The 27960-nt window shown below is 43.0% G+C and overlaps 1 protein-coding gene across 1 annotated transcript in view; it reads right to left on the reverse strand.

Annotated features, from left to right (window-relative positions):
- Positions 1 to 27960, reverse strand: part of CCDC175 (coiled-coil domain containing 175) — a 51832-nt gene that overhangs the window by 18470 nt on the left and 5402 nt on the right. Inside the window, exons 3-10 of the mRNA XM_036355154.1 lie at positions 26813 to 26924; positions 23413 to 23548; positions 18892 to 19120; positions 11571 to 11693; positions 8396 to 8505; positions 6374 to 6455; positions 2246 to 2382; positions 1452 to 1562 (exon numbers count right to left, since the gene is read on the reverse strand). Of these exons, the coding sequence (XP_036211047.1) occupies positions 1452 to 1562; positions 2246 to 2382; positions 6374 to 6455; positions 8396 to 8505; positions 11571 to 11693; positions 18892 to 19120; positions 23413 to 23548; positions 26813 to 26924 (1040 nt within the window). The remainder of the gene's footprint in view (positions 1 to 1451; positions 1563 to 2245; positions 2383 to 6373; positions 6456 to 8395; positions 8506 to 11570; positions 11694 to 18891; positions 19121 to 23412; positions 23549 to 26812; positions 26925 to 27960) is intronic.

Genomic DNA, 27960 nt, shown 5'->3' on the forward strand with positions numbered 1-27960 from the left:
TTAACAGCGGACTAACTGGCGGAACGACCCATCGCTATGATGCACACTGACCACCATGGGGCAGACACTCAATGCAGAAGCTGCCCCCGGCCCACAGACCCCAACCAGCAGTGGGGGGCAGGGCTGGTGAGCCAGTGGTGCCAGGCCAGCCAAGGTGGATGGGAGCAGGAGCCCCAGAGATCAACTCTGATAGCTGGCCAGGCCTAGGGACCCTACCCGAGCACGAATTTCACACACTGGGCCTCTATTCTATATATATAAAAGCCTAAGCAACCAGCCGACAGGGTGGTAGTTATGATGCGCAATGACCACCAGAGGGAAATCGAGGAACAGACTGATGGAAACATGGAACAGACTGATGAATCTCAGAGGGAAGGGGAATGGGGGAGGGCAGAAAGAGATTAACCAAAGATCTTATATGCACACTAGAAGCCTGGTGCATGGGTTCATGCACCAGTGGGGTCCCTCGGCCTGGCCTGTAGGGATCAGGCAAAACCAGCTCTCTGGCATCCCCCGAGGGGTCACAGGCCAGGCCGAGAGACCCCTCTAGTATGTATATATTATGTATAGATAAATATAAATATATACTAAAGGCCCAGTGCATGGATTCATGCACCAGTGGGGTCCCTGGGCCTGGACTGTGCCCTCTCTCAATCTGGGACCCCTGGGGGATGTTGGGCTGCCAGTTTCAGCATGATCCCCACATCCCTGCAGGTGGCTGGTGAAAAGCCCAAGCCGGGGCCAGGTGCCGCTCCCACTCATTCCAGCCCTGATGCACCTGCTGCTGCTGCCACTTGGTAGCACTGCTGTGGAGGCGGGAGAAGCTTGCGCTGCTGGCTGAGTAGTGCTCCTGCTGTGGGAGCGTACAGACCACCAGGGGATAGCTCCTGCCGAGCGTCTGCCCCCTGGTGGTCAGTGTGCATCATAGCAACTGGTTGACCAGTTGTTCACTCATTCAGTTGGTTAGGCTTTTATATATATAGATATTAGAAAGCATGTATAGCAAACTGTTAACAGTAATTATTTCTGTGGAGAGATTCCGGTAACTTACTTTTGAAGTTACAAATTTCTATATTTAAATTTTAAAATCAGGTATAGGCATTACTTTTTTAATCAGAAAAAATTAAAATAGCAATTAGAGTGATTTAGAATGGTAGAAATGAACATGATGGGGGGTCAGTGCTGAAATAACATTTGGGCACATTCTTGTCACTAGATCCCTAACTTGTCCACTCCTCATGCTCAGCAACTTGTATAGAACTTAGAACCTGTCTGCCCTTTCAATGAAAGATTCAATGATAATGACTGTTCAGGATTGTAAAACAGAGACTGAATTATAAACCTCATTTTTTGTAGGAGATTAGAAATTGACCTATATTTGTTGTTACTATTTATTTTTTAAAAATGCAGAGAGGAATGAAGATTAAAAATTTCGAAGGCAACAAACATACCGATAAAGTTCAGAAAGCGTGACAAGTCCTTCTTCCATATTTTTGATGTCTACTTTTCTTTGTGACAGGAAGTTTTCTTTCTCAGCAATAAATTTCAGTTGTTTTTTATTTCTACCATAAAAAAAAACCACAGAGCTATCATATTTTAAAGGTTTAAATAATCATTTTTCAAATCCTCAGCATGAGAAACTATGCCATCACTAAGACCAATTTTGATATATTTTATTGATTTTACAGAGAGAAAGAGAGAGAGAAACAGTGATGAGAAACATCAATCAGCTGCCTCCTGCACGCCCCCTACTGGGGAATCAAACCCACAACCAAGGTATATGCCCTTGACCAGAATCACGCTGGGCACCCTTGGATCCGTGGGCTGATGCTCTATCCACTGAGCCAAACCAGTTAGAGCCAATTTTGAATACTGGCTCTACCTCTTCCCAGGGGTGTGACCTTGAAAAGAAACTTTACCTGTTAATGAACCTCAATTTTCCCATCCAAAAAATGGGGATCAAAATACCTATCTCAATGGGATTAAACAAGGTGTAAGCATTTTGTAAAAAGTGGTTTGTTTTTTTGTCTCTAACTTGCAGAAAGAATAATAGGAAGGTTATGATTTTATTCACATTTCCACACATTGATAGGAACACGCCTGCAACGGAAAGTACTTTATCTAAGTGTCAATAGGTTTTAAAACTAGAATAAGTTCAGGTGAAGGGTTACCACTTTGACAGGAAGGAAAGCACCCCATAACTACAGTATGTTAACTCATATATGGATCAGAAATAGAAACATACTCTTCTTGTATTTTCTTTTTTTGCATATGAACTTTATCTTCCTCCTGTAAGACAATCTTATATTGTTTGGTAAGAGTCTGCAATTTCTCTTGTAGATCTTTGTTTTCTAACTGAGCTTTGTATATTTTTTCATTCATCTAGAAAAAAACACACACAAAATAACTGAAGTAGAGGACCTGCTTCACAGGTCCTTTGAGGGGAGTTAGAGTCAGGTAGGCAACTCGCTAGAGCACTGAGCATATTGCTTAGCAAACAATGACTATGCCACAAAGAGTGAGTGATTGAATTCTATATCAACTATCCAATTATACACTTTGGGGCTTCTTCTATAACTTATGTCCTAAGTGTAGAAAGGTAATAAACACTGATGCAAAACTACAGAGTAATAATTCATACTGAAATACAAACTGGGATTACGAAACCGGGATAATTCACTTTATGACGTATGTCTTTTTTCCAGAAGATGAACTACACTGGGGAGGTAAAGTATAATAGCAACAGAAGTTCTTGCTCAAAACCTCTTTCACTGGATATTATGCTTGCTTCTTGTTAAATATTTCTACTTAAGGGAAAAAAAGGAGTACTTTTTAGTGGTTTGAAAGAGGTAAAAACTTTGTGTTTGGATGTCTCTGTTGAATTCCATCAAATGAGGTGAAAAAGATAGATTTAGTATTCAGTTCAAAATAACCATCTGGCTGAGGATTGCTAAAATAGCTGGGTGAAAAAAAATCCTTAAGTGTTGAAGAACTAACAAGATGATGAGGAATTTCTAGGTCTAATTCAATAAGAAAGCAAGAATCCATAGTGGTAAATCTAGCACTGAAAAGTCCTTTGTACCCTTAGGACATTTACAGATATGGAAGAAAACATGTGGAAACTGAGTTTTGGTTTTCTTACATGACAAGGGGGACAAAAGCCAACACTTGGAGCTCATCCAGGTGTTGAGTCTGATAAATCGCCCATCACATTGTCTGGGATCCCAAAGAGCTTCCCTCTCTGGCGAAGGGTGAATCAGGAGCTAACATGCCATGGTCTGTGGTCACAAACAAACCTAAAGGTGTACACACACACACACACACACACACACACACACACACTAATAAAAGAGAAACATGCAAAATTAACCATCACTCCACCACTCCGCTACACCCACCAGCCAATCAGGAGCAAGTATGCAAATTAACCCAACTAAGATGGTGGTGGCCACGGAGCTAGAGCGAGCAGGAGGCTTGCGTTGCCCTGGGCGATGGAGGAAGCCAAGCTTCCCATCTGCTCTGGCCGGCCCTGAGCTCCATTCAAGGCTACAAAGTTTCAATTATAAAAGATAAATAAATCCCAGATACCTGCTTCGAGCCCACCCTGGCCTCCGCTCAAGGAGGCACTGAAAAAAAAAAATAAGGAGAGGCTGGGAGTTTGGGTCGCCGGGGTGTGTGGCCAGCCTGAAAATGGCCATCAGCCCCTCACCCAGGCTGGCCAGGCACCCCAGCGGGGACCCCCACCCTGATCTGGGACAACCTTCAGGGCAAACCACCCGGCCCCCACCCATGCACCAGGCCTCTATCTATACTAATAAAAGGGTAATATGCTAATTAGAATGGGAGACCTTCCAGGAGACCTTCCAGATGTTCTTCTGGACAAAGCCATGGTGGCCGGGCCGAGGTAGAGGTGGTTAGAGGCCAAGAGGGGACGGCTGTTGTGGGTGATCAGGCTGATGGGGGGTGGGGCCGTTGGGAGCGAGACCAGCAGGGGGACCAGTTGGGGGTGAGCAGGCCATCAGTGGGGGTCAGTTGGAGGTGATCAGGACAGCAAGGGGGGGCAATTTGGAGTGAGCAGGCCAGCAGGGGGGCAGTTGGGGGCAAACAGGCCAGTGGGGAGGGAAGGTGGGGGTGAGTACACTGGCACGGGGGGCAGTTGGGGGTGATCAGGCTGGCAGTGGGCATTTGGGGGTGAGCAGGCCGGCAGTGGGGAGGCAGCTGGGGGCGAGCAGGCCAGCAGGCAGGATGGTTAGGGGCAGGCAGGCAGGCAGGCAGGTGAGTGTTTAGGAGCCAGCAGTCCTAGATTGTGAGAGTGATATCCCACTGCCGGTTTAGGCCCAATCCCTATAAACCATATAGGACATCCTTCGAAGGGTCCCAGATTGGAGAGGGTGCAGGCTGGGCTAAGGGACACCCCCCCCCCCCCGTGCACGAATTTCATGCACCAGGCCACTAGTGTGTGTGTGTGTGTGGGGGGGGGGTGTATGTGTGTGTGTGTATAATTGGGTCATAGTGTATATACTGTTTTATATTTTACTAGAGGCCCAATGCAATTCATGCAAGAGTAGGCCTTCCTTCCCCCAGCTGTGGGCACCGGCTTCCTCTGGCACCCGGGACCCAGGCTTCCCTCTGGCTGGTCTTGCCTCTGGTACCGGGGACCCGTGCTTCCCTCCAGCTGCTGGCAGGCACCTGGGACCCAGGCTTAACTCACAGCCCTGGCTTTGTCTGAAAGGACATCCGGTCTAATTAGCATATTATGCTTTTACTAGGGGCCCAGTGCATGAATTCGTGCACCTTGAAAGAAAGTGTGGGCCACAAAACTGTGGTAGGTACAGGGGCGGGTCTCAACCCATCCTCTGTGCCCCTGCCTGGCCCCTTTCACCACGTCCCCGGTCCCATGTCTGCCGGCAGCCCTACTCCCACCGCTGCTCCCATGTGCTGACAGCACTAGCCCCACTTGCACCCGCTGATGGTGTAGAGCGATTGGGCCAGCGCCAGCAGAAGATGTGAGCAGAGCCAGTGGGGTCAGCGAGTGCAAGTGGGGGCTGCTGCTCCAATAGCCCCTCGGGAGCAGGGGGAGGTAGAGAAGCCCTCAGGGGCAATCAGGGCTTGTAGCCGCTGCTCGCACCCACTGATGGCACTGAGTGATTGGGACCAGAACCGGGCACTGGCAGCAGGTACAAGCAGTGCTGGCACCAGCAGCAGGTGCGAGCACCTGGCGGGACTGTGGCGCAAAGGAGGAAAGAATTTTCAATAATTACCAGAGGCTTGCCCCTATGACAAAGACCGGCACTCCACCTTGGTATGGAGCCCCTGCTCACCTGCTCCACCATCCTGCCACGGCCAACATCCATCATGTTCTGCACATGCCCCCTGGTGGTCAGCATACATCATAGCAACTGGTTGTTTGGTTGTTCCGTCGTTTGGTCTATTTGTATATTAGCCTTTTATTATTATAGACTAGAGGCCCAGTGCATGAATTCGTGCACCGGTGTATTCCCTCAGCCTGGCCTGTGCCCTCTCACAATCCGAGACCCCTCAGGGGATGTTGGAGAGCTGGTTTTGGCCCAATCCCTGCAGGCCAGGCCAAGGGACCCCATCGGTGCATGAATCTGGGCCTCTAGTATGCATATAAGATCTTTGGTTAATCTCTTCCTGCCCTCTCCCCTTCCCTTTTCCCTCTGAGATTCATCAGTCTGTTCCATGTTTCCATGCCTGTGTGTTGAGCGTCTGCCCCCTGGTGGTCATTGTGCATCACAGGGTCAGCTGGTCGCTTAGGCTTATATATATATATATAGATTTATCATATCCTAAACGATGACATTTAAAGGATTTCTGTTAAGCTTTAATTGTACTTTGTCTCTAATTGTTCAACTTTCATAATAAATGCTTCATTGACTATCTTGTGGAGAAATCTTGGTTTATAGCCATGATTACTTACTTAAAATATCATATTTCTTATAACCTAAGTTTTATAATGTCTAGGGAATTCTCCTGGGGTCTAAATTTGACTCAAATATTCCACTAAAATTATTAAGTACAATATGGGTTGCTATACAACAGCAAGAAGCTCCTAATTTTTCTAATTAACTCACATAAAAATGTCCATTAGCCATGGATATTCCTAATGTAAAATAACCATATCCACTTGAAAAGTTATCGAGAAAATAATTCATCTTCTCATTAGAAATTTTTTCCTTTATACTTAAAGTGCTCTGGGAGGGAATAAAATCTTTAAATCAATTACTGTGACTGATCATGATTATTAGTTAATGAAAAAACTAGTTTTGGAAAATTTCTCCATTTACTTAAAATACTAACTAAAAAGAAAATCTAATTATAATCTAAAAAATAATAATTTCTGTCTTCCTACCTCCTTTATCTTCTGAAAAAATTCATTTTTGTCAGTAATAGTTTTCTCTCCCAGTTTTTTCTTGTTTTTCTTTAAAAAAAATCTATGAACAAAGGAAGCCAAACAAATTCATATTAAGACATATTTTTTCAGCAAAGCCATATTGTCCTATATAACATATTTATATATTCATTATAACAGACAAAATATTTTACTTTTTAGAATTGACGAATTAATGCTTTATTATTCTATTCAATCATTTAAGAAGCAATGGCAAATGGGATTGTTGTTTTTATTTTCTCTCTCTGAGAATTCATTATTGGTATATAAAAATGCCATTGATTTCTGGGTGTTAATATTGTATCCTGAGTGTAGCAATATTTTTAATCATAAGTCCTAGAAATAATTTAAGAACTAATCTGTATCTTCCACTATGATTCTCTGCCTAGTTTTTCTTTAAAACATATATGAACTAAAACTATTAAACTTCCAAAGAAAAAGATTTTTTGTTCTGAGTTTGAATTGTAGTAACTCTTGAGTCTTCCTATGTTAAATCTGGTACTGGGTACAAAGATCAGTGCCTACTTTATGGACCAGTTGATGATTACTATACTGGGCAATTGCTGTTTTAAAAGACTTAATTTTAATCACAATACATTCAAACCTCTGTACGTAGAAATGAGCCATTTTATAACATGATTCCACATGTGAAGTTAACTTGTCTTTTGGAATCTGTTCAGTTCACAATTTGTCTTTTAAATCGAACTCTGGAGGTAGGCCCAGAAGCCATATATTTGTATTACAAGACCTTGCCTTCTGGTCCAAAGCTGAGCCAAACAGTTTTTGTTGCTGTTAATCCTCACCTGAGGGTATTTTTTCTATTGATTTTTAGAGAGAGTGAAAGGGAGGGAGTGAGAGGGAGTGAGGAAGAGAGAGAGAGAGAGAGAGAGAGAGAGAGAGAGAGAGAGAGAGAGAGAGAGAGAGAGAGAGAGAAATGTGAGAGACACATAGATTGGTTGCCCCCTGCACATGCCCCAACCTGGACTGGGGATCAAATCTGCAACCCAGGTACGTGCCCTTGACAGGGAATCGAACCCTCAACCCTTCAGTGCTCAGGCCAATGCTCTAACCCAGTGGTCGGCAAACTCATTAGTCAACAGAGCCAAATATCAACAGTACTTCTTCAAAATAGACTCGCCCAGGCTGAAAACCGACTTCTGCGCATGGGCCACGAAGTTTCAATCGCACTGTACGCGCGCACCCACATGTGGTATTTTGTGGAAGAGCCACACTCAAGGGGCCAAAGAGCCGTATGTAGCTTGCGAGCCGCAGTTTGCCGACCACAACTCTAACCATTTAGCAACACTGGCCAGGGCTGAGCCAAACGGCTTTTGATGGGAAATCTGCGAATTCTCCTGGAAGAGAGTCTATTGGCCAATCTCTAATGATGAGCAGGCCTGTGCCAGGTCATTTCAGAGGGTTTGGAATGGTCATGCTTAGCCATGGCTCACCAGGAAGAGAACATAGTATGCAGATAGAGAGAAAGATGAAACCCTTTTGCAAAAGGAAGAGAGAGTGTGGGCTTTGGGATGAAAGATTCCCTTAAGTTTCTGGTTCCAGTCCCATGGGTAAAAGTTTTTACCCAGGGGCGTCCCTGTAATTTCTCAATAAACTCTGCAAATCTCCCTCGACTAAGAACAGCCACTGTAACCGTATGGGTAGGGGAGTGGGTAGCCTTGCGGCGGGCCTCATGAATGCCTTCCTGGGGGCATATTCATTTGCAGGAATCCCGGAATGGGGGTGAGAATAATACAGCCCACCAAGTCCCTTCCTTTTCCTGAGCTGACTGCATCATCCCCAATATTTTCTCTTGATCACGGGAGAGACTGATTAATTCCAAAATGAAGAGGTGTTTCTCTCCAGCTTGCAAGCACACAAATTTTAGTAAACTAAAAGATTATCATTTTCATCTAATAAAATTTTTTAAAGGAAAGAAACATAACACCGAGAAATGCTTCAGTAAAAATAAAGTATCATACTTACATTTTTTCCTCCAGGCTATTACAGATTTTCTTTATTTCTTCGATCTGTTCTTCCCAATGTCTTATTGATTGATTTAGTTCTGCTATCTCTAAATTGTGATCACTAAGTTCCTATTGAAAATTTAAAAAAATTATGGCATTCAGTCATTGTCAAATGATTCAGGATGGTGGTTCGATTCACTAAATATTCATGTGTCACCCACTCAACTTCTGCACTGGGGGGTGTCCTTTAGTTAAAATAAAAGCAATCATTGCAAATTGTTTCTTCAAAATATAAACTAGGGCAGAAATAAAAAATAATATTGGGGGGGGGGAGAGCAACCAAATATAGTAGTGAGGATGTGACAACTATAAAAACAACTCTCAAGACATGAATTCACCTTGACTATCATTTTAAAAAATAAACAAATCTATATTTTCATAATCATCTCCAAAATGTTATTCCAGGAGAGAAGAATGATATTATAAACAGGTCTAAACAAATTGGGTCTTTCACCTCAACTGATAGCTATGTTCATGCTGAAGAAAAATTTCTCTCTTAATATTTAATCAGAAGTTTGAAAATAAAACCGGTGAAGACTGTGAAAAAATGTTAGCCTAATTTTAAAAAGGAAATACAGATGAAGAAAATTCATAGTGAGACAGCTATGTTGACAGTGCAGTTTGGGAATAAAGAAAAGGGAAGGCAAATGTATCAGAGCCCTGGGCCTGCGTTTCCGCTTCTGAGGGAGAACGGAGCTGGTCAGATCCCTCCGCTCTGCAGCACAGGTGCCAGGCCAGATTATCGCATGCCGTCTAAGCCTGCACGCCAACGTGGGGTCATGGACACACCTGGGCAGCATAAAGGTGCTCTCCATCATGCCACGTGAGACAGGTGACAGCTCCCCAGAACTCTTTCTTTCTCTAAAGAAGTGGTTCTCAACCTTCCTAATGCCGCGACCCTTTAATACAGTTCCTCATGTTGTGGTGACCCCCAACCATAAAATTATTTCGTTGCTACTTCATAACTGTAATTTTGCTACTGTTATGAATCGTAATGTAAATATCTGATATGCAGGATGTATTTTCATTGTTACAAATTGAACATAATTAAAGCATAGTGATCAATCACAAAAACAATATGTAATTATATATGTGTTTTCCGATGGTCTTAGGTGAACCCTGTGGAAGGGTCATTCGACTCCCAAAGGGGTTGCGACCCACAGGTTGGCGACCCAAAGGTTGAGAACCGCTGCAAGCATCCTTGGGACTGAACTTCTGGGCTATAACTAATTCCAGAGTAACAGGGTCTGAAATCCTAGAACTGCCACCAACAATCAGCAGAACGTCTAAAGGACTCCGGCTGGCCATGAGGATTAGTGACTAAATGCCAAGGCCATCAGGAATGACACTGGTCACCTCTTGTCCCCAGTTCTCCCTGCCCTGGATATGTAGGCCATATTGAGGACCACACACCATTATTCTTTTCTGCCAACATGGCATCAGCTTGACCTTGGTGCAGAGTTTTCTAAACTAAAGGTACCACAGGAAGATTAATCTGATATCTCCTACTGTCTCAGTCCACAGCCAAAATGTTGTTTTCTAATCTTGAGCAATAACAACAAACTTCACCAATGTCTGATCTCCACAAAAGCCCTTTGAAGAAGGCAATGGTATTACCCCACTTTACATTTTTCATTTCTATAGATTTCAAAGAGGAAGGGAGAGGGAGAGACAGACAGAAACATCCATGATGAGAATCATTGATCGACTGCCTCCTGCATGCTCCCTATTGGGAATCGAGCCCGCAGCCCAAGCATGTGCCCTTGACAGGAATCAAACCCAGGATCCTTCAGTCCACAGGCTCTATCCACTGAGCCAAACCAGCTAAGACTTACCCTATTTTATAGGTGAAAAAAATCTGGGCTTGTAGAGTCAAGGTTTGAACCTAGGTCTCTTTGACACTCAAGTTTGTGCTTTAAACATTATTCTCCACCAGTAAGGTAGGGCGGGGTGGTCAGGTATGACGGGGCAAGAGGGAAAATGACACTTTCAAGCCTGTCTCATTTGGCCTTAGAGATCTTTGGAGTACAGGTTAAGGAGCACGTGCTTCATTTTCCCAAGTTAGAACTTGGAGGGCACTTGGCTTTGATTTATGAGGTCCAAACGAGAGGTGTGTACTTGGGGGGCATGCAGATCAAATGTGTTTTATGCAATCCCTACTTTCTCCTTAGCCTGACTCATGCTTCCTTACTATGTTGATATTTAAAAAACAGGTAATGATATTCTTAAATATATTGGGAGGGGGAATTTTGACTTGACCAATGTTTTGTAATTGGATGTCATAACCGATATAATAAAACTAAAATGATCAGGACCACCATATAAAAAATAAAATGGAATTGGCTGAGCATTCTGGTAAGAAGTGTGATGTTTCAGTATTACTATTGCCCATATACAGTTTTACATGTATTTCTCAATGCAGATAGGAGAAATGAAGACTCAATTCAACTAACTGTGATAGATTACCATTCATTTCTGTTTTAATTAACATAGAAGTGGTATTATCATTAACGTTTTCAATTATAGTGACCTCCAAAGGTCCAGTTTTCTAATTTTTAAAATAATGATGATCCCCACAAAATACTTAACATAGTACTGGCTTTCATTCAATGTTATTAGTATTTTTAAAAATAGAACTGCAGAGTTCTCAAGTATTTGCTAACTTAAATAAACAAATAGTCCCCTTTCCCTATTATGTTTTTCCCTATTATGTTCCTGTACCCAATATAAATGGAGAGACTAAATTCTGTTTTATCATCACATACCCAGAATTAAGGAATCTGCCCCTGGTTACTTCTTTTGTTATGTAAAATAAAGCAATATCATAAAAATGTTATATATGGTATTGTATGCATTTTAAAAAAATCAGTTTTACAGTATTTTGGTTCATCCAAATGCAATCTGTACCTAAGGTGTGCCAAACTTTTTTCTTCCCACCATATTCCTGAAGAAGAAAACACAATTGCAATACAACACACTAAAGTATCAGGAAATGTTAACATGACAAAAATATTCTTCCAGCACGTAAATTAAAATCAATTCCTTTTTAAAACGCCTGTTACCAGTCATATTAAAGGTAGTGTATATTGAGGTGCCCGGGTCAGGCTTGAAAAGCATAGTTTATCCTTTCTTACCACTGTGCTGGTAATAACTTTTTCTTTTATGTCCATCTCTTTAATCCTTAATTTATCCAATTGTTTCTTCCTATAATAAGCATCCTGTTTCTTAGATTCACAGATATTGTCATATTCATTCATCTGTAGTGACAAACACAAACCAATGAAAAAGCTTATGAGGGCAACAAAGTTTAGAAACTCCTTTTTTAAATTTTATCAATCTAATTCATATTCAATCTAAGTATATCATATTCAATCTAAGTATATCAACAATAAATAATAACCAGCCCTGGCTGATGGCTCAGTTGGTTGGAGCATTGTTCTGAACACCTAAAGGTGGCGGGTTCCATTCCAGGTCAGAGCACATATCCAGGATGCAGGCTCGATACCCAGTAGGGGGCACATGTGGGAGGCAACTAAATTGATGTTTCTCTCTCACATGGATGTTTGGATGTTTCCTTCTCTCTCTCCCTTTCTCTAAGATAATAAAGAAAATAATTTATTTTCTGTTAATAAAGAAAATAAATTAACAGCTCCAAGTCTGTTCCCTGCAGATCCAGGGGGAAGGGACTACCAGTGGTTCTCAACCTTCTGGCCCTTTAAATACATTTCCTCATGTTGTGACCCAACCATAAAATTATCTTCGTTGCTACTTCATAACTGTAATGTTGCTACTGTTATGAATCGTAATGTAAACATCTGATATGCAGGATGGTCTTAGGCAATCCCTGTGAAAGGGTCGTTTGACCCCCAAAGGGGTCGCGACCCACAGGTTGAGAACCGCTGGACTAGACAAAGAAAGAATACACGCATGCCCAGTAAAGTCTAGGTGGTCTAGGGAGGGTGATTGCCTATCAGTCACACCTGGGAGCAGGTCACTGGCCAGAATAGATGTGGCTACTGCAAGGGCGCAAAACCTGAGACACATATGCTCCTGAACAAAGGAAGCTCTTGCTTTCGTGGGACTCTTGTTGCAGGGGGTATGCCCTCAGACTCTGCACTTGCCCACACGGCCCACAGACATGTGGGCTCCACACAGGATGGGCTGATGGACTGGAATTAGTCTAATGCTGTGCTGGACCTAACTCCATCAGGGAACAATATAAAAAATACAAAGTAATACAAAAAGTTCAATGAAATGGAGAGTTGGTTCTTTTAACAGATAAACAAGATAGAGGAACCCTTAGCTGGATTCATTAAGAAACACAGAGAGAGAACCCAAATAAATAAGATCAGAAATGAATGGGGTAAAGTAACAACGGACACCACAGAAATAGGATTATAAGAAAATACTGCAAACAACTATATGCCAACAAACTAGACAACCTGGGTGAAATAAACAAATTCCTAGAAACATACAATCTTCCAAAACTGAATCAGGAAGAAGACAAAAACCTGAATAGGCCTGGTAACAGCTGATGAAACTGAAGCAGTATAAAACAAAAAAACAAAAAACTCAGCAACCAAAGCCCGGGTCTGGATGGCTTCACAGGGGAGTTTTGCCAAACATTCAAAGAACTAACACCTCTCCTCCTTAAATTATTCCAAAAAATTCAAGAAGAAGGAAGACTTCTAGGCTCTTTTTTGAGGCCAGTATTATCCTAATCCCAAAACCAGATAAGACCACAACAAAGAAAGAGAATTATATGCCAATAACCCTGATAAACAGAAATTCTAAAATCTTCAACAAAATACTAGCAAATCAGATCAGCAATATATTAAAAAGATCATACACCATGACCAAGTGGGATTTATTCCAGGGATGCAAGACCGGTACAATATTTGCAAATCAATAAATGTGATACACCAAATTGAAAAATCACATGATCATATCAATAGATACAGAAAAAGCATTTGACAAAATCCAACAACCCATTTAAAAAAATATATTTTTATTGATTTCAGAGAGGAAGGCAGAGGGAGAGAGAGATAGAAACATCAATGATGAGAAAGTATCATGGACTGGCTGCCTCCTACATACCGCACATTGGGAATCCAGCCCAAAACCCAGGCATGTGCCCTGACTAGGAACTGAACCATGACCTCCTGGTTCATAAGTTGACACTCAACTACTGAGCCACACTGGCTGGGCCAACACTCATTTTTGATAAAAACTCTAAGCAAAGTGGAGAGGGACCATACCTCAACATAATGAAGGCCATATATGACAAACCTACAGGCAAATCATACTTAATAGGTAGAAACTAAAACCATTTCTCCTAAGACCAAGAACAAAACAGAGTTGCCCGCTAGTATTTTATTCAATACTAGAGGCCCGGTGCATGAAATTTGTGCACAGGGGAGGAGGGGATCCCTCAGCCTGGCCTGCACCCTCTCGCAATCTGGGACTCCCTCAGGGGGATGTCCAACTGCTAGTTTAGACCCGAGCCGGATTGAGCCTAAACAGCAGTTGGACATCCCTCTCATAATCTGGGACCGCTAGCTCCTAACTGCTCACCAGCCTGCCTGCCTGCCTGATGTCACTAATTGCTCGCCAGCCTGCTTGATGCCCCTAACCCAGTGGTCGGCAAACTGCGGCTCGCGAGCCACATGCAGCTCTTTGGCCCCTTGAGTATGGCTCTTCCACGAAATACTGACTTCTGCGCATGGGCCATGAAGTTTCAATCGCACTGTACGTGCGCACCCACACATGGTATTTTGTGGAAGAGCCACACTCAAGGGGCCAAAGAGCCACATGTGGCTCGCGAGCCGCAGTTTGCCGACCACTGCCCTAACCACCTCTGCCTGCTTGCCTGATTACCCCTAACCATTCACCTACCTGCTGATCACCCCTAACTGCTCATCTGCCTGATTGCCCCTAACCACCTCTGCCTCGGCCCCTGCCGCCATGTCTTCGTCAGGAAGGACGTTCGGAATGACGTCTGGAAGGTCGTTCAGCTGTCCAGTCTAATTAGCATATTACACTTTTAATATTATAGATAGTATTGGAAGTCCTAGCCACATCAATCAGACAAGAAGAAAAAACAAAAGGCATCCAAATTGAAAAAAGGATATAAAACTGTCATTAGTTGTAGATGACATGATACTGTACAGAGAAAACCCTAAAGACTCCACCAAAAAACTACTAGATGTAATAAATGAATTTGGCAAAGTAGCAGAATACAAATTTAACATCCAGAAATTGATGGTATTCTTATAGACCAATAATGAACTCTCAGAAAGAGAAACTAAAAAAAAAAATCTCATTTACCATTGCAACAAAAATATACACCTTGGAATAAATTTAACCATAGAGGCAAAAGACCTGTATTCCGAAAACTATAGGACATTTAAAAAAAAGAAATAGAGGAAGATACAAACATAGGAAGAATATACCATGTTTATTAATTGGAAGAATGAGCATCATCAAAATGTCCATACTACCCAAAGTAATCTATAGATTCAATGCAGTTCCTGTTAAAATACCAATGGCATATTTACAGATCTAGAACATATACTCCAAAATTTATATGGAACCAAAAAAGACCCTGGGTAGCAGCAGCAATCTTGAGAAAGAAGAACAAAATTGGAGGGATCACAACACCAGATATAAAATTATACTACAAAGCTATTGCAAACAAAACAGCCTGATACTGGCACAAGAACAGGCATATAGATCAGTGGAACAGAACAGAGAACCCAGAAATAGACTCAAGCCATTATGCTCAATCAGTATTTGAAAAAGAAGGCAAGGGAATACAATAGAGTAAAGACAGTCTCTTCAACAAATGATGTTGGGAAAATTGAACAGGTACATGCAAAAAAAATGAAATTAGACCTTCAGCTTAGACCATACATAAGAATAAACTCAAAATGCATAAAAGACTTCAATGTAAGTCGGAAAACCATAAAAATCTTAGAAGAAATCATAGGCAGCAAAATCTCAGACATCTCCCGTAGCAATATCTGTGCTGATACATCTCCTAGGGCAGTGGTCGGCAAACTCATTAGTCAACAGAGCCAAATATCAATAGTACTTCTTCAAAACAGACTTGCCCAGGCCGAAAACCAACTTCTGCGCATGGGCCAGGAAGTTTCAATCGCACTGTACGCGCACCCGCACGTGGTGTTTTGTGGAAAAGCCACACTCAAGGGGTCAAAGAGCCGTATGTGGCTCGCGAGCCACAGTTTGCCGACCATGGTCCTAGGGCAAAAGAAACAAAGGAGATAAACAGATGTTTAAAAATAAAAAGCTTCTGCACAGCAAAAGAACCCTGCAACAAAATGAAAAGGGAGCCCACTGCATGGGAGAATATATTTGCCAATGATACGTCTGATAAGGTGTTAATTTTCAACATATATAAAGAACTCATACAACTTAACAAAAGGAAGACAAACAATCCAATAAAAAAATGGGCAAAGGACCTGAATAGATATGGCTCTAAAGAGGACATCCAGATGGCCAAGAGACATATGAAAAAATGCTCCAAGTCACTAATCATCGAAGAGATGCAAATCAAAATGACAATGAGGCACCATCTCACACCTGTCAGAATGGCTACCGTCAACAAATCAACAAACAACAAGTACTGGCGAGGATGTGGAGAAAAGGGAACCCTCGTACACTGTTGATGGGAGTGCAGACTGGTGCTGCCACCAAAGAAAACAGTATGGAGTTTCCTCAAAAAATTAAAAATGGAACCGCCATTTGACCCTGTAATCACACGTCTAGGAATATGATCTAAGAAGCCTGAAACACCAATCAGAAAGAATACATGCAGCCCTATGTGCATAGCAGTGCTATTTATAATAGCTAAGATCTGGAAACAGCAGCCCAAGGGCCCATCTGTAGATGAGTGGATAAAAACAGTCCTGGACACTGTTCTGCATGTGGTACATTTACATCATGGAACACTACACTATGCAGCTGTGAAAAAGGATCTCCTACCCTTTGAGACAGCTAAGCAAAGTAAGCCAGTTAGAGAAAGAAAAGTATCATATGATCTCCCTTATATTTGGAATCTAACAAACAAAATAAACTCATGAACAAATAGAGCCAGAGACATAGAAGCATGGAACCAATGTCCATGCATAACTCATGGACACAGACAATCGTGCACTTACGGGTGGGGGGGGGCAGTTTTGGGGGAAGAAAAGGGATATCTGTAATACTTTCAACATTTTTTAAAAAGATGAAGGATGGAGAAGAGGATGATAAGCCACTGAATTAATGAGTCTTGGATACTGTTCTGCATTGGTAATTCCTACTGTGTGAGATAACAAATGCCCTTACTGTCTAAGCCAGCTGGAGTCAGGGCTTCTGCCGTTTGCATCTGAAAGCGTCCTAACTGGTGCCATTTTCCAGGGAGATCACCACGGGTAAACAAACTCCTACCCGTGGCTCAAATCCAGCCACCACCTGTTTTTGTCAGCTGCTCTCATACATTCATACATTTAGGAGTTGTTTGTGGCTACTTTCGTGCTAAGATAGCATCGTTGTTTGTGGCAGAGACTGTATGGCCCACAAAGCCCTAAACATTTACCATCTGACCCTTTCAGAAAATGTTTGTCGACCCTGAGACAGGCTATTCACATAAGGAAGAGCCTGCCATGTTTGCAAATGTCCATGTTTTGAGCTCCTTTGTGCCTCCTTTTTGCATTTTAACATTTACATTAAAGAATAGGGGCGGGGGGGGGGGGGGCGGGATTTCCCCGTAGGGTGTAAAATGAAGTCAGAAACTCGTTCATTCAGTGGAGTCACATGACACAGTGTCTCCATGTGCGAGGCACGCCAGGCTCTGTTGGTAGTGCTGGGATGCAGCACGAAGGACACGGACAGAATCCCAGTCCTGGAGCCTTCTGATGGACAAAGCACTCATCTGCATATCCGACGCCACCGCTGCAGGACCAATTAAGTCCCCGGGGAAGTAAAGAGAAGGAGCAGGGCTCCCCGACTTCTCACCCCCCTCCCAGCTGTGCCCACACAGACACACCCCACTTTTGGCTCCTGTGACTTAAGTGAGCCGCTCCACTTTGGGGTCTGGGGTGCTCAGAGAGAGGAAGAGGGCTGGAACAGCAGGGTGACCGAGAGCTGCTCAGCCTCCTTGTCAATATGGCACGAAAACAGTAAAATGCCTTTTGGTTCTTGTTGTCCTGATATTCCCATTTCCTTGTGACAGTAATCACCAAGTGAGTTCTCGCCCAGGGACAGGAGCCCCTCACTGTTTTTGAGACGTGGATGTTGGCTGACTCCAGCACTGCAGGTCAGGCGACCAGGGGCTTCAGCCCCTGGGAGCTGGGCTTTCACAAATTCAGTTTAGTGGCTGCAGAGGGCCCAAGGGACTTCTTGCCAGCTCCTTCACCAAGAGCCCGTTCCCAGGATGACTAAGCCTGAGCTATCGGTATTCAAAAGGACGATCCATGGTTTTAGTGTAAAACTATTCCTGAAAGACTCAGTGTTACCGCTGTTAGCTACTTACTGATGGGAACAGAAGCCAGGACGTCAGACACTGTTGAGCATATTCGGCTGGGAAGCAGGGGCCCGTCTGCCCCACCAGGAAGCTACGGCTTCACACCCCAAGAAATCGCAGCATTGTCCCTCCAAGGGCGTCAACACCCTTCTCTTCCCCACTCCAGGACCCGATTGTGTGTGGAGCAGGGGGAGATATGGACATGCTCGGTAAAGTCAAAATGGTGCAGAGGAGGTGCCTGACCCCAGGGGCCTGTCAGTCTAACCGGGGAAAGCCATTGTCAGGCCCAGCAGAAACCCTTGAAACCTTGGGAAGCTAATTGGTTATTTTGAACAAGCTCCTGGTTATAATCCCAGGAGACAAAGAGCTCTCTCTCTCTTTCTTTCTCTCTCTCTCTCTCTCTCTCTGTCAGATTGATTCAGCAGGTGCAGCAGGCTGGGGCAGGGCTGAACTTCCTAGTCCTGCCATAGAGACACGGCCGCAGAACGGCCAAAGGCAACCAGATGACATGGAGGCAAATTCCTAGTCCCTATTGGGCTGCAGATGAGCCAGGGGCCACCCCAGTGATACAAATCCTGTCACTCATATTCTTTCTCATGAACTGAGATGCTGCTATACAATTAGCTATCTTCCCCAAGGGGCTCCCCTAAGATTCCCACCTGCAAAGGAGATTAAAAACCCCAAGACAAAGGGCCAGTGCATGCGCTCTCCCGCTGGGGAACATGTCCACACCTTCCCCTTCCCCGTCATCTCTCCCTCAGGCATGCATCTCCTAAACTCTAAAGATCTCTACTCTATTTCCCATCCCAGTGTTCACAGAGGACAGCACAGGAGCGCTAGCTAGCCTTGAGGACAAATAAATTATTCCCCATTTCGTGCTTGAGATTCTGGATAATTCTGTACCATAAAAAATAAATCATGCCACTTACCTGGCCACTCAACCTTTTTTTTGCCTTCAAATATTCTCCTTTGTCTTTGACTATTATCGCCTCTTTACCTTGAATACTTTTCTTTTTCAGTCTTATTTCTTCTTTCTCCAAGTTTATTTTTGTATAAGTCTCATTGATGTAAATAGCGGCGATGGCTTTTTTTCCCATCGCGTGGTTGAGTAACACAACAAGCTTTTCATGCTTCTTCGCCAGCTCCTTTTGCTGTTCCCTGGGAGAGAGAAAAAACATTCATGGCATGAAAAGTACGGCTTTTGGGAAAGGAACTTAAAGTCTATTTGGTGAAATCAACCACCACAAAGGGGGAAATTGTAAGGCATACTGATTTTAGAACTGTATTTGTAATCGCCTAAACTTGGGTGAGATGAGGACAGATGGATAACACAAGTGTTAACCTTGTAACTATTTACCAAGTAAAAATATCACGTGGTCCTGCCTCACCACGCCCATCCCCACAGAGCAGGTAGTGTCTATGGGATGTTTGGGTTAAAATATGCAATGACTCAAAAACAGTTTGGAGCAAGTAAATAAAACCTGGCCAGACAAATGGTTTGCTATGTAGCACTGCCGTTATGTACCTTATCATCCTGAGATCTGTAGCTAAATCAAAGAAATATATACATCCCACCACCCCACCGGCCACCTGCTGATGCCAGGGCCTGCAGGGAGGACCCAGGAGAAAGCTCGCCTCCCTCCGATGGACAGGAGTTAGGCGAGGAGAGGGTCCATCTTCATTGTTCAGGGGATGCTTGAAACCTAATGTGAACCCTCTTATCTCCCACCAGCTGCAGCCAAATCTGAGTTCAAAAGTAGACAATACCTTCACCCGTCAGTTGGTCACATTCACTGGAGGAAGACCTTGAGACTGCTAGAAACATCTACGCCAGGGCTAACCATAAAAGGTGTGTAGGAAGAATAACTGCCACGATGTCTGAGACAGGCCAGTAAGCCAGGACAAGTGGAACAGGGAAACTGAGGCAGAGAGCTGAACAAACTGGCCGAGGAATTTACAGCCAGACACAGCAGGTTGCCTCCCTGGAGATGACATCTAGGCCTCAGTTGTATTTCAGCTCCAGGCCCAGAAAAGCGGCACAACCAGGTGGGTGATGCCAGGGCCTGCTGCAGTGACTGACCCCTGCCCTGCCAGTCAAGGCCGTGACCCTGGAAGAGCACGCCTGAAAACTGATGAATTTTCTGCGGAAACCACGCCCTGAGACCTCCCCTAAGATTCCTGCCTGCAAGAGAGATAAAAACCCTCAAGACAAAGGACCCAGCACTGCGCTCTCCTTCTGGGAGCATGTCTACGCCTTCCCCTTCTTCTTCTTCCCCCACAAGCATGCATCTCCAAAACCCTAAGGAACCACGTGAGGCTTGCAACCTAAGGAGGAGGGGGGGAGGTGCTAATGGGCAGTGGCAGCTCTCACCTGGGCTAGCCTAACCCTCTGAACCTGTCTGCAAGGCCCCCTTTCCTCTGACTTCCCAGTGAGCCAAAGCAGCCCAGCCAAGGCTCTCCTGTTGCTGCTTCTATGCTAAGCCCTTACTTCACTGTCCCCAGGGTTTTTTTTTTGTTTTTGTTTTGTCTCCAGCTTTGATAAACGTACCCTCATAGTCACCTGGACTTGTGCTGTGAAATCTTTCCTGCACAAAGTCAGAAACCCACACACTACCGGCCGGCCCTAGGCAGACCCCCTCAGGGTCAGGTCCCTGTCTGATAACATTTCTATATTTTCCTTTTTAAAAAGCTCCTGCAATGTACACACATTTTTTTCCAGTCCCCAGGGCTAAACATTTGAGTTCAGGTGGTTGTGTGCAAAGGTTCAGGAAAATGGAAACGGATTGTTGGTCAGTTCGATTTCCAGAGGTCACCTCCACCACGTAAATTCAATAAACAGAAGCGCAGGCTAGAGGGAGTGAAATCCTGGGTGCTTTGTGGTCTAGTAGAGGAAGCCTTCTAAGAATGAATCGACCTAGGGATCGAGTAGCCTCAGGGAGACAGAGCGAAACAAGTCAAATGAAAAACCCTAACTGGGAGCACTGGGGCGGGCTGAGAAGCGAGCCTTCAGAAACCTGAGGGGGCATGCAGCCTGAGGAAAGCACACCAAAGAGCTTGCAGGGATCCAGCTTGCGAGAACTGTCCAGGAGAGGGCCACCTTCTTTGAAAAATGGACGCAACGCACAATTGTAGCTTGATGATACCTCATCATCAAGCCACCCACGTTATGTTTGTAATTTGCCTTACCATAAGGATGTCTCTACAGCAGTGATTCCCAAAATGTGGTCAGGACCTCCCAGCAGTGGCAACATTACCTGGGAACTTGTCAGAAATCCCAGTTCTCACCCTCACCTCCACCAAGTCAGAAGTTCAGGGGGTGGATGTCCCCAGCAATTTGCGTTTTCACAAGAACCCCAGGAGATTCTGATGCACCATGAAGTCTGAGAGTCACTGGTCTGTAGAGAGGTGATGGTGCTGGCCAGCTGATACGAGTATTGCAGCTTGGAAATGGACAGTCTAGTCTACACGGCAGTTTCCGGCAATTGTGGCTGGCACACACCACGTACAAATCTGCACTGTGAAGCCCCAACAGGGGTTGGAGAAGGAGTATTTCTCAAACTTATGTGATGATGAACTTCCTTTTTCATGGAGCGTCTCCCAGAACAGGTGTTCTGAGAGCCTATTTCCGGAGGAGTCTCTGGGCCTTGAGGTCTCCACCTTATTCCTTGTGCCTTGAAATCGTGAGCACCAAGCAATCCTCTGATTATTTTAGCTTCCCAAGAGGATTTTCCCGCTACGATGAGGGCTCTTTGAAAACTTCTCATTTTGACAAACTGACCTTCTAGTATTTACAATTAGCCTTGCAAATTTGCTCACAGCACTGAGTTGCTCTTCAGAGGTCTAGTTTTGCTTTTTCCCCCCAGAATATCTCTCTTCCTCCATGAGGTGGGTAAATCAAGACTTGTAATCCCCATTTAACAGATGGAGAAAATGGAACCCCCAGGGGTGAAGTGCTAGCAACACAGCCAGGAATAAAGGAAAGAGACTAACAGGTGTCAGATCCTCTCTTGGGAACATAATCCAGTCTTAGATTATGACTGACTATCTTCAAGGAACTAAACTAGCTACCATCTATCTGGCTTGATGCTATATTTACACCCAGCAAGCTTTCTTCCTTTGGTGGGTGAAATTTGTAAATTTAATTTTACTAAAATGGAAACCATGTGCCTCTGTCTGTGGAGGCGGTGTGCAAAGCACTGTGGGATTTATACACAGCAGCTGCTACTCAGAAGCTGGGTCAGAGGACAAAGCCCTTAGGACAGGGGTGGGCAACCCCTGGCACGCGTGCCAAATACGGCACACCAGTAACTTTTGCTGGCAGGCGAAACCCTCTCTTATAATCTTCTATTTACAATTTTTGTGAACATTTGAATGACTTAAATGTTAAATTACAAGGAACTGGCAAGACACTTGATGTTATCTTTGGTTACATAAAGGCTTTTGAAAGGAAACTGGAAGTCATTAAGAGGGATGTGGATGATGAGAGATTTCGATATATCCCAAACCTCAAGAGGCACATCAAAGACCTCCCAAAAGATGACAGAACAGACTGTCAAAGCCTTCAAAAGCTGTTTCTAAACATCATCAAGTCAACTATTGAGCAGTTCTCAAGATTTGCGAAATTCAGAGAACTGGAAGAGACAGCAAAATTCATGAGGTTTCCAGACAGCATGAAACTGGAGGAACTAAACTTACAAATATTTTCATGGATAGACATGACTGACTTTGAAATGCAGTTGATTGAATTTCAGAGTAGCTCAATTTGGAAGCAGAAATTTATTGACTTTAGAGTTGTCTTAGAAAACATTGAAAAAAAGCGATTAGAGACAGGAGTACCAGAGAGAAGTGTCAAAAACGAACTATTGAGGACTTGGAATGCCATTCCAGAGAATTTTTTCTGTTTAAAAAACTTTGCAACAGTGTTACTCTCCATGTTTTCATCCACATACACTTGTGAATCTTTGTTCTCAGTGATGAATTTTGTTAAGTCTTGTAATAGTAGCCTGATGGATGAAAGTAGTAGCTTGTGCATATCTCTGAAGGTCACGAAATATAAACCTGATGTAAAATCTGTCATCAGTGATGCAGCAGCAAAAGTCCCACTGATAATATCAAACAGAGTCATAAAGTTTTCTGTCGGACTATCAGTGTACATGTATACATTAAAAAATAAGTGTACTTCTCATCATCATATACTGTGTTTTGTTGCTCGAATGAATTTTATTATTTCTTCAAGGTTCTTCACATACGTACACCTTAGGAGATATCAAGTAGGCATAACATGTTCTCAAAAAATTAGGGATGGCACGCAGAAGAATTTTGAGTCAGAGATTTTGCTGGTTTTGGCACGCGCTCACTAAAAGGTTGCCCACCCCTGCCTTAGGACATTTTTCCCACTCCGGCCCCAGACCTCAACTCCCTCTGGTATTGAACAGAAGAGATATACCTACCCCAGATCATTATTAGTATCTTTCAAATCAACCATTTTCCTCTTCAGAAGCTCTATTTCCTTATTTAACCTTGCAACTTCCATCCGTAATTGTTTTATCTCAAGAAGGTTTAATTTGCGAGCAGCGATGACAAATTCTTAAAAGTAAGTGGAAATATTTACTGTTACTTGAGAAACAGCACAATTGTAGACACTAACTTTTCAAATCATGGACAAATTGCCTTTCTTTGAAATATTCTTTAAATTGTGTTTCTGTATCACAACACCTCTTCTTTACCCCTTTGGACCTTCTCAATCTTATCTATCAATTATTTCTCTTATTATTTCAGTTGCTGCTATGGTGACCAGCTTTCTATGGGCTCTGAGCAACTTGAGACTGGTGCATCTGACAGCACCTGATGCCCGCTTTTTCCATCCACTCCTCACCTTCTGCCTGGCACTTCCCTGTTGCCTTTATCATGGGACTTCTTTAAATTTTAAAATATGCCTTTATTTATTTGAGAGAGAGAGGAAGAGAGAGACAGAAATATTAACGAGAGAGAAACATAGGCGGGCTGCCTCCTGCATAGGGATTGAGCCCGAAACCTGGGTATGTGTCCTGACTGAGAACTTCTCTAGGTACCCACAGCCATGCATGTGAACGCAAAGCGCAGAGGTGGGGCAAAACACTGGACCAGAGATCAACAGGAGCCTACTAGTACCTGGATGGTCCTGAGAAGAGGTAACTGTGTCTTAGGGGCATGTTCTCCTACTTCAATAGTTGCATTTGACAACAGTCAACATCATATTGTACGGCATATTAGCTCTCCCTTCTCCCCACTTTGGTCTCTGTACCCTTCTCTCCTCCTTCTTGAATTGTACTGCCTAATAAAACATAGGGCAAAAGCCATTGCCTCTGGTTCTGTTGTCTAGGGAACTCAGTGTGTTAAAAACATACACTAATTATTCACCAGTAAATAACAAATCAGTGTAATCACATGAGACTTCAGAAGACTATCTCAGTGCATGACAGACAGATGGTAACAATGCATGAATTTTGAATACGGCTGTTTAGCAAAGTCCCGGATGACCCATTTCTACACATACAATTTCCTAGAAATGAACTGGTATCTTCCCTGAGAGAGCTGGGTTATTTTTTTCTAGGCTACTAGTTCAATTGTCCATTGTAGCAGGACTTCTCAAACTCTCTGTCTCAAATCTGCACATGCAACACCTGGGGATCTTGTTGAAATATAGGTTCTAATACAGCAGGTATGGGATGAGCATAGAGACTGCATTTTGTAACAGGCTCTCAGGTGATGCTGATGGTGCAGATCCAAGAATCATCTTTTGAGTAGCAAAGCTTGACTCATAAGGCCAATTAAAGTTACTTGGTTAAGCAGTCAGCATGTATCAAGGATTTATAGGCTCATATGGTATTTTTTTTCTTCTAAAATATTTTTTTCCTGATTATAAAAGTAACTCAACCTAGAAATAAAAAAGCAACCAAAGAAAATAAAACAAAAACACTCTTAATTATGCCTTTGGTGAGGATTTCTTCCAAGGATGATTCTTCTCTGCATGTATAGTTGGTTGTATTTTCCCTGCCAACTTAGACTAACATTGTGCATGTTGTTTTATAACCAAATGTATCACTAAGGGTCCAATTAGGTCATAGGAATCTTATATAAGTTGATATAAAATTATTGATTATAACAGGATTAGAGAAATGAGGGAATGAACAAGAAAAAGTAAAGAGAACTCTAAAGAATTTAGGAGCAGCAGGCATAAGGAACAGCCACCATGCCCAGGGCTGAGACAGAGTGCCCTCGGAGAAGCAGCACCTCACACATGAGATCCAGACTTCACTGGAGGTGGCTGTGGCTCATTGCATGGCTCAGAGATGTTCATTAAATACTGGGCTGGCAATCTGGCTTCTGAGGTGTTGGGGGAATCTGTCCAAGGGAGGTGCCATACTTTAGAACTCACTGAAAACCACCCAAGGGTGCTGGGGAAGCTGTGCATTAATCACAATAGCCATTGGTGAATGGATGGATAAATATTATACATACACACACACTCCCTTATTTCCTCAGGAATATTGTTCAATCTTAAAAAGGAATTCTGACACATGCTACAACATGGATGAACCTTTAAGGCATTATGCCAAGTGAAATAAAACATTCACAAAAGGACAAATATTGTGTGATTCCACTTATATGAGGTACCTATAGTAGCCAAACTCATAGAAAACTGGTGATTTAGGCCAGTCAAGCTGCCTAATTTAGTTGGATAAATATCAATTTGGAATAGGCTGATCTATATATCTTTAGCCTATTTATAAACTAAATTATATAAATTTTATATATATATATATCCAGTGCATGAAATTTGTGCACTGGGGGGGGGGATGTCCCTCAGCCTAGCCTGCACCCTCTCCAATCTGGGACCCCTTGGGGAATCGGGCATCCCTGGCAGTTGGACATCCCTCACAATCTGGGACTGCTGGCTCCCAACCGCTCGCCTGCCTGCCTGATTGTCCCTAACTGCTTCTGCCTGCCAGCCTAATCACCCCCTAACCACTCCCCTGCCAGCCTGATCGATGCCTAACTGCTCCCCTGCTGGTCCGGTCGCCCCCAACTGCCCTACCCTGCCGGCCTGGTCACCCCTAACTGCCCTCCTCTGCTGGCCTGGTCGCTCCCAACTGCCCTCCCCTGCAGGGCATCTTGTGGCTGCCATCTTGTGATGATATGGGTGGGGCCATCTTTTTTAAAAAAATATATTTTATTGATTTTTTACAGAGAGGAAGGCAGAGGAATAGAGAGTTAGAAACATTGATGAAAGAGAAACATCGATCAGCTGCTTCCTGCACACCTCCTACTGGGGATGTGCCCGCAACCAAGGTACATGCTCTTGACCGGAATCAAACCTGGGACCTTTCAGTCTGCAGGCTGACTGACGCTCTATCCACTAAGCCAAAGCAGTTAGGGCAGGGGGGTGGCCATCTTGGGATGCCATGGGGGCGGCCATCTTGTGCAAGGGTGTGGCAGTCAATTTGCATATTACCTCTTTATTATATAGGATATGATTTCCACTTAAAATGCCGCTGTGTTTGTGTCTCACTGTGTTTATGTCATGTACTCTTCTAGCTTATTTTGAGATGAAATACCTAAGCTAACCTTATTTTATAATAAATTAAACTCATCTTTTTACAAGGGCTTCATTCTATTTTCTTTTTTTAATGAAAAGTGTTTAATGTTGATATTATTGCAGGTGTCCCCCATCTCCCCCTTCTTTGCCCACCTCTACCCCTCATCCCCCGGCCTCGGCCTTCATCACGCTGTCGTCCACGTCCATGGAGAAAGCATATATGTTCTTTCGCTAGTCCCTTCACCTTCTTTACCCAGTCACCCTCAAAATACCTTCGAGTTCTGTGTTAATGTGATCAGGAAGAGTTTCCAATAGAAAATATAGTCTACTGAGTTCCATGCTTTCAATTTCCAGATGTTCAATTGTAGCTCTTCTCATTTCTTCCTAAAGATTTAAATTACATATTAAAATAATAAAATTTATCTCTTAAACAATGCCCTATAAATGTTTTCAAAGGTCAAAATGTAATTTTCATTAAATACCTTCTGCTGCTATTTTTATTTGGAATAGAAAGTAGGAAACATAACTACAATCAGTTTTAAGGTGTCACTGTTAATTTATTTTTTTTAACTTCCACTTATTTTCTCCTACTCAGAAATCATCTTTCTGTATGTGTGTTTCCTATTTGCAGTTTCAACCAATTTAAAGACTTCAACAAAAAGGGTAACATTGAGAAAGAAAACTAGTTAATTAAAATTAGAAAATGCCTATAAAAATATGCTTATGTATAAAGAGAACAACAGTTCTCTTTACATACCTACAAATCCAAACAAAAAGTCAGATAAGCCTGTTATTATTATTAACTCATAATTTTTTGGGGGGGGTTATCTGAAAAAGAATAAAAATCTGTTCATGGAACAATAGATGAAATTATCTTTTAAATAAATGGCTGCAATGGCTATAGGTATTTTATGACCTGAGAAATTACTATTATTTTTATTAATAATGAAAAGCAGGTTATATAATTGTATATATAGTATGATCAGGTTTCTTTAAAAAATAAAATTCAATACAGGCATCATCTATACCCTGAAAGTAGGAAGAACATTCATCAGGAGTTAACTGTGACTATTGTAGGGTGGTGGGATCATCATGGTTTTTACTTTCTTCCTTTTGCTTGTCTATTTTTTTTCTGTTTTCCAGAGTAAACTTGTGTGCTTTTATAATAGTGAAAATGTGCTACTTTAAAAAATGGAAGGATTTATCTCTAAGAGATTTCACAGGTCAGGTGTTAAATGGAGACATACTAGGTACTTTAATAAGCCACACTAAATACTTTGATCCCTTCAATCCCTAGAGAAAAACATAACTGAAAACAAAGCAGAAGAGGTTTTCATGAGATCACAGTGCAGTACAACATGCGTAAACTCTAAAGAGTATGTATTCTACTAGTATATGCATATACTCTACATGTATTCAA

The sequence above is a fragment of the Myotis myotis genome, unplaced genomic scaffold (genome assembly GCF_014108235.1).
Source record: "Myotis myotis isolate mMyoMyo1 unplaced genomic scaffold, mMyoMyo1.p scaffold_m19_p_1, whole genome shotgun sequence".
NCBI classification, from domain to species: Eukaryota; Metazoa; Chordata; class Mammalia; order Chiroptera; family Vespertilionidae; genus Myotis; species Myotis myotis.